Source organism: Papilio polytes, unplaced genomic scaffold (genome assembly GCF_000836215.1).
Source record: "Papilio polytes unplaced genomic scaffold, Ppol_1.0 DF822289.1, whole genome shotgun sequence".
NCBI classification, from domain to species: domain Eukaryota; kingdom Metazoa; phylum Arthropoda; class Insecta; order Lepidoptera; family Papilionidae; genus Papilio; species Papilio polytes.
Window position 1 is genome coordinate 3,379,039 of NW_013526915.1, and position 11,941 is coordinate 3,390,979.

Here is an 11,941-nt window from a genome sequence, read left to right on the forward strand (position 1 = left end):
CTTCAACGACTGCTCCACCGTGTCTGTTTGGTACACGAGCCATTCATATAATCTACATAAACCTAGAATAGTCTGACGAAAAAATCATCGAAACAAGGGTTATCCTTGTTTCGATGTTTTTTATGACGTTCTTGTTTAAATAGTATTAGACAACTTATTTAATTGATACTGTCGCTTTTAACTCAGAGCAATACTTCTCGTCAAGACTTAGGATGCGCGCCAAATCTATCCATACTTCTAGTGACATTGACAGCTGTCAGCTAGGGACGTGCCGTTTATGCCGATAATCTAGAGTTGCGCCAATTCTATAGCACGGTACTAATTTTATTCCTAACAATAGTGACCTAGTAGCGCAGTGTTGGAGTCCCTCCAGAACTTGATGCTGAGCTTGCCGAAGGAGACGTGGTTGAGGTTCTTGAGGAACTCGAAGTAGGAGACGGTGACGCCGCCCGCGTTCGCCAGCAGGTCTGGCAGCACCAGCACGCCGTTCTTGCGCAGGATGATGTCCGCCGCGGGTGTCGTCGGCCCGTTGGCTCCTTCCGCCATCACCTGCACATTACATACATCTGTTTTGATCGTTGTTATTACCACTAGTTGCTACTAATCATCAAGTACTGATGACCAACCAAGCCTTTCAGTTGATTTGGGACAAGGTGGCATGAACTACACCATAGAACATAGAATAACTTGTTTCTAGCTAGCAATGACCTTGCACTTGATCTTGCCGGCGTTATCTTGCGTGATGGTCTTCTCCATGGCGGCAACGACGAGGATGTCGCACTTCTCGAACATCAGTTCGGGCCCCGTCTGCTGCGCGCCTGGAAACCCCTTGACGCTGCCTTTATTGTCCGCTTTGTAATTTTGAAGTTTCTGCATTTTTATTGATAATGAGTAACAACATATATAAGGCTTTAACTTTTGTATATTATAGACGAGAATAAAATCTCTAGGATGCAAGTAAATGCCGCACCAGAGTGTCGATGCCGTCCTTGTTGGTGAGGTTGCAGTCGTATTCGCACACACCAATCACCTTGACGCCGCTGCGCTGCAAGTACACGGCCGCGTAGCTGCCCACGTTGCCGAACCCTTGGATTATCGCCGTCTTGTTCTGCACACACAACTTACCTATACTATTTCATTACTTTTCTTACAACATAAGTAAAAGCATATGTCGTAATTATGTATGGATGTATTATTCATCGATAGTTTTCGATAAGAAAGGCGATAAGGCCAAGTTTAGAATAGTATACCAATCCAGCGCTATCTATCGCTTCTGCCTGCTTTTCCTAACATTGTAATCTGATGTGCGACCTTGAATCCGGGCTCGAGCCCGACGAGCTTCATCCACTTCTCGTCGTGCATAAAGTAGTTGATAGTCATATAGACACCGCGGCCGGTCGCCTCCACGCGGCCGTGGATGCCGCCCCCGTTGATTGGCTTGCCCGTCACGCATGCCGCCGCGTTCAAATCGTTATACCCTTTAATCGCACAATAATAAAGTTTCCAAGCTAAATAGGATAATAAAGTCTCACGTACTATCTTAATATTTAAAGAAGATATGCTGTCGAGATATCTTTTTAATTCAAAAGTTTTTTGGATTGTCTTATGCCTGGTGTTCGCGATCGCCTTCGCTTGCGTGGACGATGATTATTCAGAAAAATCGGGTATACTCAATACTGAAAACATTACTAACCAAGTGTCTTAATGTATGTATCAACAATCCACGACATCTCTCGTCCCGATGTATTCATATCCGGCGCCGGCACGTCGATGCCCGCTCCTACATAAACGTATGCAATATTCTATCATCTGTGCTTTACCAATTTCAGTTGTACATTCATAAGTGTGGAGCTACAAACCGATATAGTTCTTCTTGGCCAGTTCAAGCGTGTAGCGGCGGGTGATGCGCTGAAGCTCAGCCACGGAGTAATTCCTGGGGTTAATGGCGACACCTGCATCACTATATAAGCTTTACGTCTTGTATAATTTATAATTGGACACAATACTAACAAGTCCTCACCGAACTTACAGATCAAGGTTTCACAATATTTAAACGATGTACTGTTAGTTTGCCTCCAAAAATGAAGAGAAAGAGAAGAGAAAGAATGAAGAGAAAAGAGACTACTAAATTACGTTTCGTTTAGCTCATCCACAGCAGATGTCCACGGAAGTCGGTGATGAACTTTCAGGATTACTGTTCGTCTGTTTAAGGACATATATATTGTTTTGTATCCTCACCGCCTTTAGAACCACCGAAGGGTATGTTGGAGCAGGCGCACTTGTATGTCATGAGCGCCGCTAGCGCCTTCACTTCCTCCAAGTCTACTACATTCGAAAACCTGATACCTGTACGTCAAATGGATACTTTGTTTATGTTCTTACCTTACTGTACACTACACAACATTAAGTCTAAATAGAACTACAAGACTGCTTACGATTTTAAAATAACATTGCTGTTTTTAGGCTTGCACTGTACCAATGGAACAATTCGTTCTAAAGCATTTGACTTACTAGGTATCTGTGTAATAAATCATTATAACGCAATATAACCTCCTTTACAAGGCAGCCGGTGCACGCTGTGCTGCGACCGGTAGCCCTGCACGATCTCGTATTCGCCGTTCTTACGCTGCAGCGGGAACTCGAACTGCAGCGAACTGTTACACGATCCCATCACCTGATATACATGTGTGTACTCAAACATATGTTTCATATTCCAATTTAAACTAGAAGATAATTGCGAGCCTGTCATGTTATACAGCAGTTCTGTTACATTATACACAGATGTCCCTCGCTACGTTAATATTTATATTGTTCTTGGTTACTTTTCTGTGTTAAATCCATCTACTTTTACTTTATCTTTATTGTTACACTACACTTGCAAACTCTTTGGCCATCGAGCACTGCCTCGTTTCACGATCTAGGCGGCGTGCGCTGTCACTGCGAAGTTTACGAATGCGCTATTACCTTTAGAATCCCCGCGACCCTTTGTGTTCTCTTCTTGTCTGAGAGATGTGTATGTTTCTTCAGGTAGTCCAGCAACGTCGGCTCCACCATGACAATTGCTCTGTGGTAGAAGTATTCCACCATTCTGTAGAAACTGGGATTGGGGTCCGTCGCTATCAGTTGTAAATGTTTAGGTATTTCGTAAAATCGGACGATGATTTTTTGAAAATCTCTATTCCTTGTGCCATATTTAATATTTCGAAACGTTTTAAACATTTTAAAATAGTATATAACAATTCTAATACAAATTAAAGTTTAGAATACCGGTTGTCAGTTTGTCAGTTTGACAATCGATTTGGAAAACATTACTTTTTTTTATAATGTAAGAAACTGGCATTATATTTGTCTGGTGACATCTACAATTAAGTTTAATAGGTCAAAAACAGATTGTATGGGTAAGCAGACGAAGTAAATTACGTAAACCCTCTAACCTCTAAGTGTCTATAAGTAGGTATAAACACTACAGCTGCAGTTATAAACCAATTTAGAGAAATACTGCGCAATATTTTAATCGCATGTAAAAGCACATGGCTTGCTCTCGTATGAGGCATACTCCGAATCTTTAATTAAAATAATCTTATATCTTACTAATATTATAAATGCCAAAGTTTAGATGGATGTTTGTTAGAGTTTATAGCTTAAACAGCTGAACAGATCAATGAAATTTAGCACTCACGTAGAGAATAATTTGGAAGAACACAGAGGCTAAATACTTTTGTTTTCTTTAATTCCACGCGGACGGAATCGCGAAAGCTAGTCTGACATAAAGGTTTACAATAAAAGACAGAGATATAAGAGGACGTAATTTATTGTTGTATCCTGCATATGGGGTTGCGATGCACCATGCGCAGGTCGACGCGCGGCCCCACCAGGTCGCGGATGTTGTCGAGGCCGTACTTGATCATGGTGGGGCGCTCCAGCGACAGCCCCCACGCGATCACACTCACGTCCGCGCCCAGCCCCATCGGCCGCAGCATCTCCGGCCGGAACACGCCCGAGTTGCCGATCTCTATCCACTTGCCCAGCCCTGTGCATCGAACGTGCGGCTAAATTATCACGATCTATCAAGAATATCTAGAAGTCAAGATTTGAACAAAAAAAAAACCGTTTTTAGCAGACATTCAGATTTTTTATAGTATAAGTGATAAACAAGCATGTGGTCACCGGATAAAATAATGAACGGAGACTCACAGGAAGAGGAAATTTCTCCTCCACCTCCGAATTCACTTCCCATCCTTTCCTTTTACGAAAAAGGTGGAAGTGGAAAGTGGAAGAGGAAGAGGATTAAAATGAGTCCTCTGGCGCGCACAGTCATCAGAGTGTACCTAGATTTAGTTCTACTCGACGTCTGTTAAAAATACTCGCCTGTATGATAAGCGAATATCTCCATGCTGGGCTCCGTGTAAGGGTTGTAGGCGGGCTTGAACTGCAGCCGCTGGAAGCCGAGCCGGCGGAAGAAGGTGTCCAGCACGCTCAGCAGGTCCGCCAGCCCCAGCCCGCGCGCCGCCACCACGCCCTCCACCTGCTGGAACTCCGCCAGGTGCGTCGCGTCCAGCGTCTCGTTGCGGAACACCTGCCGCGACAACCAGCGCTCTACACTTCACAACTTAGCAGTGGCCCTATTTCTGGCGACTCAACGTGTACATACAACTTACTCCCTTACTTCACCCATCCTACTGGAGTGATGTTTCGAAACCCACAAAAAACGAAGAGTCTGATGAATTGTCATCGGACATTTTATTAAAATGGTTAGGAAATATGTGGTCTTAATTTTTGCCTGCCTAGCCAGATAAGCCACTAGTAGGGTAACTGACCTTATCAATACTGAAGTACTTCTGCGGCGTGAACTCCTTCTGCTGCGCCAGGTGGTACAGCATGCGAGCACTCACTGCTGTCGTGTGTGTGCGGAGCAAGTTCTTTTGTGCTTCCTCCACCTTCCAGTCATATCTGTAACCCTAAGGGCGGAAAAACACACGCCAGTAAAACGAGGTACCAGCTGGCAGCCAGCAACTGGCAGGCATCTTGACTGTACTCACCTGTGACCCATATCCTCCTTCACTATGGACTTTCTTCACTCTCTCTAAGTAATCCATGGGAAAGTCTGTTGTTGATGCCGGAGATGAAATGAAAAATGTGTCATGAGCATCCCTAGCGGGGTGCTGTTGTGGCTGAAACAATGCATCGAAGTTCCAGAAGGAGCTCTCCACATACTGGTTAGTCGGCATCTCTGAGAAACCCATCTCTAAGAAGATCTCCCTGAACTCCGACCTCACTTTGAGCAGTGGATGCAAGTGCCCACAATCTGGCGGCTGTCCTGTATGAAACAATAACTATTATTTTTAGACTGCATAGCTACATATATCTTACTTCTTACTAATAATTTAATTGCGAAAGTTTGGATGGATGTTCATTATTTACATACTAGTTTTCGCCCGCGTCTCCGTCTGCATGGAATGAAAAAAAAAAGTGAATAGTCTATCCTCACATCTATGCCATATTTCATCGAAATCCGTTCAGCTGTTTAGGCTACAAACTCTAACAAACATCCATCTATCCATCCATCCATCTAAACCTTCACATTTATAATATTAATAAGAAGTGAGATGTCAAGAATGGCTTAAGAGATCTACCTAAAATGTGGTACAGATGATGAACATAGTCTTCGAGAATACATATGATAATAATTAAGGGTTTTTTTTTAAATTCCACATAAACAAAGTAGCACAAAGCTAGTGACATATAAGACACAAAGCAACACTATGAATTTTACCTAATGCATCAAAGTTATATGGCTTGAACTGCAATTGCTTCCAAGAACCAGATAAAAGCATATCACTTGTCAAATCAGTTTCCAACTTTGTTATAGTTGTTGAAAACTGTGGCCCTTTTGTTAGTAGAAAACTTTTTAATGTGATCTCTTGTAGCAGTTTTCTTTTTTTATAGTCATTTCTGACATTATCTGGCAGATTGTCTATGCCTTTTTTGATCTCATTCAAATGGTCTTGTACTGAGTCTGTAATGCATGATGCTTTGCGTTTCACTAGTGGTGCTCCTCCAGATTTGTCTATAAGTATCCATCCTGCAGACATTGCTTTGCTAAAACCCACCTTAGCATTCGGTACACTCTGTGAAGTATAAAAAAGTTTATTGGAAAAAGTATGAAATCTGTACTATTATAAATAGAGGTAGTATTATTATTTCAAAGTAGTAGTCTTTGCATATTGTAATTAATTAAATACCGGTATTCATTTACATATTTAATATTATTGCAATAATACAAGACAAACTTTACTTTCATGAGTTCTGCTTGAGAAATTCCACTATCTGGTATACTTCTGTAAACAATTGCTTCATGACTACCATTATCAGCGACTTGCTGGCCTTCTTCTGTTAATTCCCATCTAGTGGTCTTCAGCGGTTCAGACTTTACCATGTCCAGTGCTTCGATACTTTTCACAGCACCTATTATCTTTTGATGATCTTCACCGAATTCATCGGCTAGTTTTAAAGTATCGACTTTATCAAGATCGTTTAAATAATTTAAAATCCGTTCATTGAGTTCCATTTTAAAATATTGTACTTTATTTCAGTATTTTAGGTTATTATTTAGGTCCTCTTTAATACTTGGCGAAATTTTACAAGTGACAAGTTGTTCCACTTGTCACTGTCAAAAACAGCTGTCAATTGTCAGTATCGAGTGACGTCCTGGTAAGAATAGGTAAAATAAAAATCGATTCTCGTCTGTATATTAATCGATAATATTTAAAAAAATGTAAGAACACAAATTTTGCTCGGTTTTAGAAAACAAACTAAATTTATTTACGTAATTTTATTTATTTACACAACAAAAAATGGTTTGTTCTAACTTTAATTAAATAAAAAAAAATTGTCGCATAATCTGAAAATCGATATTGGAGATATTAATGTTTTAAAGTCGATACACCGTTGAACAGACATCACTTTATGTTTTTCTTAAATATGTGGCTGTGATGCTGTCATTGGCTCCCCATTCTAGTATTTAAAGGTGTGAGTGCCGTAATTCTACACAGGCTTTACCCGCAATTTTTTGATTTAGATGCAATTTGGTGGTTATTGGTTAAAAATTATAACTGCTTTGGAATCGTGTGAATCAATTGCGTGACACTGATACTTGATACTGTAAGGTAAGATTTTAAATACTTATTAATAATAAAATGTTTAAATTCCTATTTCCTCTTTTCTTAACCTGTATGTAATTTAAAATTCAAACACAGTAGGAATGCTACTATTTTAATTTTGTAATTAATATGTTTGAATTTTTTTTATTTCAAATTGTGAAATAGGAAACGTATTATTCATGAATCCAAAATCGTTATAACAACAAGTACCTCTGTCTTGGCTTATTGTTTATTTCTGGTTTTTAATATAAACAATAAAAATATTTATTTTGCATAAAAGTTAAATTTATCAACATATATTTATATTAAACGGTATATATTACTTTTAAATTTATTTACATTAATATGAATGTTACAAAATTCTATAGTCTTTGTGTAGTGAATATAAATAGTTATTCAGATCAGAACTAAAAAATAGTTTATTAATTCTAACTAGATTACTTTATGCACTAAATTCATGTTTGAATTGATTTTTAGATGTCCCGGTTAGATTTGGTGATTTTTGGGGCCACAGGGTTCACTGGCAAACATGCTGTGATGGAATGTGCTAGAATTGCCAAGAAGAAGGCTGGCCTTACTTGGGGCATTGCAGGCCGGTCACAGTCTAAACTCAATGCTGTGCTTGAGGAAGCTTCTAAAAAGACTGGTAAGTCTTTCCCATGTAGTAATGTTGAAAATGTCTTTGAAGACATTTTGGACTTGACAGGTTGTTTTCAATATGTTATACAGTTTTCTAATAATAGATTTGTTGTTTTTGAAATGCAAAAATTTTTTTTGATAATTATCTGTAAATGTTTTTTTTATGTGAAATCTCAGGTTGTTTCCTGAACTTAAATTTATGATGAAAATACAATAGATAATAATTAAATTTGTAATACAATTTATTTTAAAAGATGCATCTGTTTTCTCGTTTTTCACAAAACATGTAAATAAAGTCACAAAAACTATATAATTTAACTAATTATTAAATTCACTAGCTTTTTTGGATCTTTTGTGATAAATTTTTTGTTCAAGATGTTGAAAATTCTTGCATAAAATAATGTTATTACAAGAGTTTCTATAACCACTCGACTTATTTAAAACTGTAAGCGGCTACGCGTAAGATCCCTTTTGCACTAAACAACCCGCGCGGACTGTGTCAACTCCGTCGCGGACGTATTAGTGGAAATATTACGTGCGTTTCTCATTTGTAAATATGCCTGTATAAAGGATAAAATATAAAATAATACTATTTACTTTGAGTGATGTTTATATTTAAAGTAAGACACACGTTAACATATACGCCCTGATACTGTTTACTCCATAAATAAAGGCTATTTCACACTAGGCTAATAGTTTATTCGAATACTTAGTAATATGGTAACATAATTTGTCTAAACCACGAAATTACCACAATAGATTGGCAATTGATTGTGTAAAGTTGATTTGTTAAATATTTTCAGTGATTACCTCCTATCAGTCACTACTGATTGCTAAGTGGCGACGTTGGTACAACAAAATAGATTATCTGATTATGCTTTGTTACTAATCTCGAATTTTCATCATTCACACACGTTAATATACTCTGTAGTCGAATAAATAACTGGCATAGTGCGTACTAGCCTTAAGATACTCAATTCACATAACCTTGGTCAGTGTAGAGGTGACAGGATATGTTCGAATCGTAAATGTGATAAAATCGTACTTTACCGTATTTTCTACCTGAATAATTAAAATATTTATAGAGAATAAAATACTTTACAGGATACTATTGTAATAATCATTTAAGTTTATTCCTATTAATAGACAAATCTAAGTTTTATGCGATTAATTTGTCTTTTGGTGAAGTTTTAACAGTTTTGTGCGATAGGGAAGCATTTATCTTTTTTAATGAGATACACAAATTAAGAAAATATACCTATTTGTACAAATATCAGGGAGGGAGGGTCCAGCACGAAAATTTCGAAAAAATATTAGTTGTAAGTGACAAAAGTATCAGATTTAAAGAGCGTAATGAGTGTAAACCGACAAATAATAATATTATTTCCTCGAAATAAAGTTTATTACTATCACAAAACTCATAAAAATGTTTTCTCGATGACATTAAGAATACTTTTTCGCAAAATTTCGTGGTAGCACTAAATCGTTTTTAATTAAGATGTTTCGTCCAAATTTTGTGTAGTTTAATTTTTGTTAATAATTAATTTTATTTTTGAAAATAATAAAAAACGCTTACTAAAACAGTACTTTAATTTAATTATATTATTATAAACCGGTAAAGAAATAATTTTTTTTAATACTTAAGCAGCAAATTTTAAAACTTTTAAGTTAATGTAGGTTTTATGCGTTTTTTATGTTATGATTGTCGTCACAATCCTGATAACTATAATTATATACTTCAACCTTGAATAATGTTTTATCGTTAGTTATTTTAATTTATATACAAAAAAGTGGTTATTGTGCGACAATCTTAATAGATAAATATATGCTATCGCGGACTTTCATTTAGCAAATTTAAAGGGTTACAATTCTTCTATACATCATTTTTATGTAAGTCTTATAGTTTAGGCTACGTAAGCAAATAAAGCAAAAATGACCCTAAATTTCGTTGCGCGATTTTGAGCTAAACTATTTAACTACGTCGTAGTTTTTGACTCCAAAAATCAAACGAAAAAATGAGACCCACCTGCAAGCATTACCTTTCGGATAAAAAAAGAATTATCAAAATCGGTCCACTAGCAGAAGATTTATTCCATAACACACATAAAAAAACATACAGACGAATTGAGTACCTCCTTTTGGGAAGTCGGTCAAAAAATACAGTCTTGTCCTATCTTGCTATTTACAATGACTCTTTTATCAGATTAGAGTTATGTATACCTACTTATAAAACCGATCTATAATTCAATATTTGAATAAATAATGTGTCGGCCTTTGAACATTGTGGCGTAGGTATCGATGACATCATGAACAAGTTTCCTTACATTCCTAACCATAAACTAAAAACGTATAAAATTTATTACATATGACATGAGAAATATTTAAAATAAATTATTAAACGAAACTTTTATACTCGAATTTAACGAGACGGGCATAAGAATAGGATACGCGACATGGGTCAAATGGTATTCCATATTCTCTGCTTACCCCTCCGTGATTACGGCGTGAATTACGTTGTTGTGCATGTTAATAGTTTTTTTATAACTTTGTACATCAGATATTAAAACGATTTATAATTAAAAATACCTACATGATTGTTTACGACTCAAAGATGCAAATTACAGCAACCACTCGGAGCAAAGATCGGGTAATTTATAACAATCATTAACGACATAAAAAATGTACTAGCTCTTATAGGAACTTTGTAATTTTATTCTAGATCTTTGTGTTTAAAACAAAAGACGTAAACATTAAAAAATCTGCTCGTAATATTATTAGATATAGGAACTTAAAATTCACTACATGTAGTTTTGATAGTGGCTTCCTTATATTTTACTACGAGCTGTTGCCCGCGACTTCGTCCGCGTGGTATTAGAAAACATATAAACTATATAAATTACAAAAAGCTACGTATCCCTAACCGGACATTTCTTGGGCATGAAGCTTATCCCATGTGTACTCCAGACTTTGTTTTATATCTGTGCCAAATTTCAATAAGACATGTTGAACAGTTGCAGAATGATCGAGTAAACATTAAAAAACTAAATTAATAATTCCCACGGGAACCGTAATTATTCCTGGGATAAAAAGTAGCCTGTGTGTTTTTCCAGACTATGCTCTAAATCTGTGCCAAATTTCATGGAGATCCGTTCAGGCGTTTAGGCTACAAACGCTAACAAACATCCATCCATCCATCCATCCATCCATCCATCTAAACTTTCGCATTTATAACATTAGTAAGATAAATTTTTATACAGAAATTTACGGACTTCTTGAAGTTGTGAATACCGATAGATGTAGGGCCTGTATAGTCGGATATACAAAACGCTCACGCCCCCACAGTGTTTCATTTGGTTCATTTGTATTAGTCCGATTTTAATGTTTACAGTACTCGGGGAAAAAAATATATCTATACTTCTATACTATTATAATAAACACACACTTCTTTGTTGCCTAAGATGTCAGGAATTACAGCATATTTTTGAATAATCCTTTTTTTAAATAAAAAAACCCTACACTTGCGTCACGCTTTAGGCTATGTATTTTAACACCATTAAACTTAGGGGGTAAATATTTTGGATAAAAACTCTAATGTGGGAAAGATACCATAAGTTGCTGCCGACATCAAGGAAGCATAGTGGTCATCATGTCATGTAATTTTGACATTAGTAATTGATAATATGGCAAATGTAAATAATAAAAAAAATCATAATTTCATGCGGATGAAGCCGCACTGGAACAGCTAGTAACTAATAATACACTACAATTTCTTATTTAATTTGGTCAAACAATAGTTCAATGATAATTGTCGATATCGCGTGTATTTTAACCGCGATAGGTTATCTGCAAGTTACGTTACTAAGGGTACATGGGATCGCATGACGAATTAATCCATTATAATCTAAATCATTGTAAAATAATACAATTGAATACTGATTGCTAGACGTAGAACAAGTAAAAAATGGATGTTTGATTAAATTGTATATCTGATCCCTTAGTAACCAAATAAGTATACTTTGATTTCACATGTCAGAACCAGTCGTGGTCACTAATTATAGACTCCAGGTTTAACTGGAAGCCACATATTGACTATGTTTGCAAGAAATTAAGATCTGTTCTGTCTAGGCTGTCCCTGCTTAGAC

The 11,941-nt window shown here is 36.7% G+C and overlaps 3 protein-coding genes across 4 annotated transcripts in view; 1 reads left to right on the forward strand and 2 right to left on the reverse strand.

Moving 5' to 3' along the window:
• On the reverse strand, nucleotides 1-3,282 carry LOC106106210 (glutamate dehydrogenase, mitochondrial-like; the record flags this gene model as incomplete). Its single annotated transcript, XM_013286758.1, has 10 exons — nucleotides 2,965-3,282; nucleotides 2,551-2,674; nucleotides 2,239-2,346; nucleotides 1,860-1,952; nucleotides 1,694-1,780; nucleotides 1,312-1,478; nucleotides 971-1,108; nucleotides 709-870; nucleotides 345-549; nucleotides 1-23 (listed from the first exon to the last, which is right to left on the reverse strand). Coding segments are annotated over exons 1-10 (1,362 nt in total), but the record flags the coding sequence as incomplete, so codon positions are not given.
• Nucleotides 3,283-3,759: 477 nt separating this feature from the next.
• Nucleotides 3,760-6,655, reverse strand: LOC106106217 (phenylalanine--tRNA ligase alpha subunit). 2 transcript variants are annotated; one of them, XM_013286765.1, is made up of 6 exons: nucleotides 6,296-6,655; nucleotides 5,774-6,128; nucleotides 5,040-5,317; nucleotides 4,818-4,958; nucleotides 4,369-4,576; nucleotides 3,760-4,064 (listed from the first exon to the last, which is right to left on the reverse strand). In XM_013286765.1, the coding sequence occupies exons 1-6, from the start codon at nucleotides 6,566-6,568 to the stop codon at nucleotides 3,775-3,777; spliced, it is 1,545 nt and encodes a 514-aa protein (XP_013142219.1). In that variant the 5' UTR covers nucleotides 6,569-6,655; the 3' UTR covers nucleotides 3,760-3,774. The 2 variants fall into 2 exon arrangements, with proteins under 2 accessions (XP_013142219.1, XP_013142220.1); XM_013286766.1 differs by having other exon boundaries at nucleotides 3,794-4,030; nucleotides 6,296-6,654.
• Nucleotides 6,656-6,971: 316 nt separating this feature from the next.
• Nucleotides 6,972-11,941, forward strand: part of LOC106106348 (saccharopine dehydrogenase-like oxidoreductase) — an 11,655-nt gene continuing 6,685 nt past the window's right edge. Inside the window, exons 1-2 of the mRNA XM_013286929.1 lie at nucleotides 6,972-7,166; nucleotides 7,638-7,806. Of these exons, the coding sequence (XP_013142383.1) occupies nucleotides 7,638-7,806 (169 nt within the window). The 5' untranslated portion in view covers nucleotides 6,972-7,166. The remainder of the gene's footprint in view (nucleotides 7,167-7,637; nucleotides 7,807-11,941) is intronic.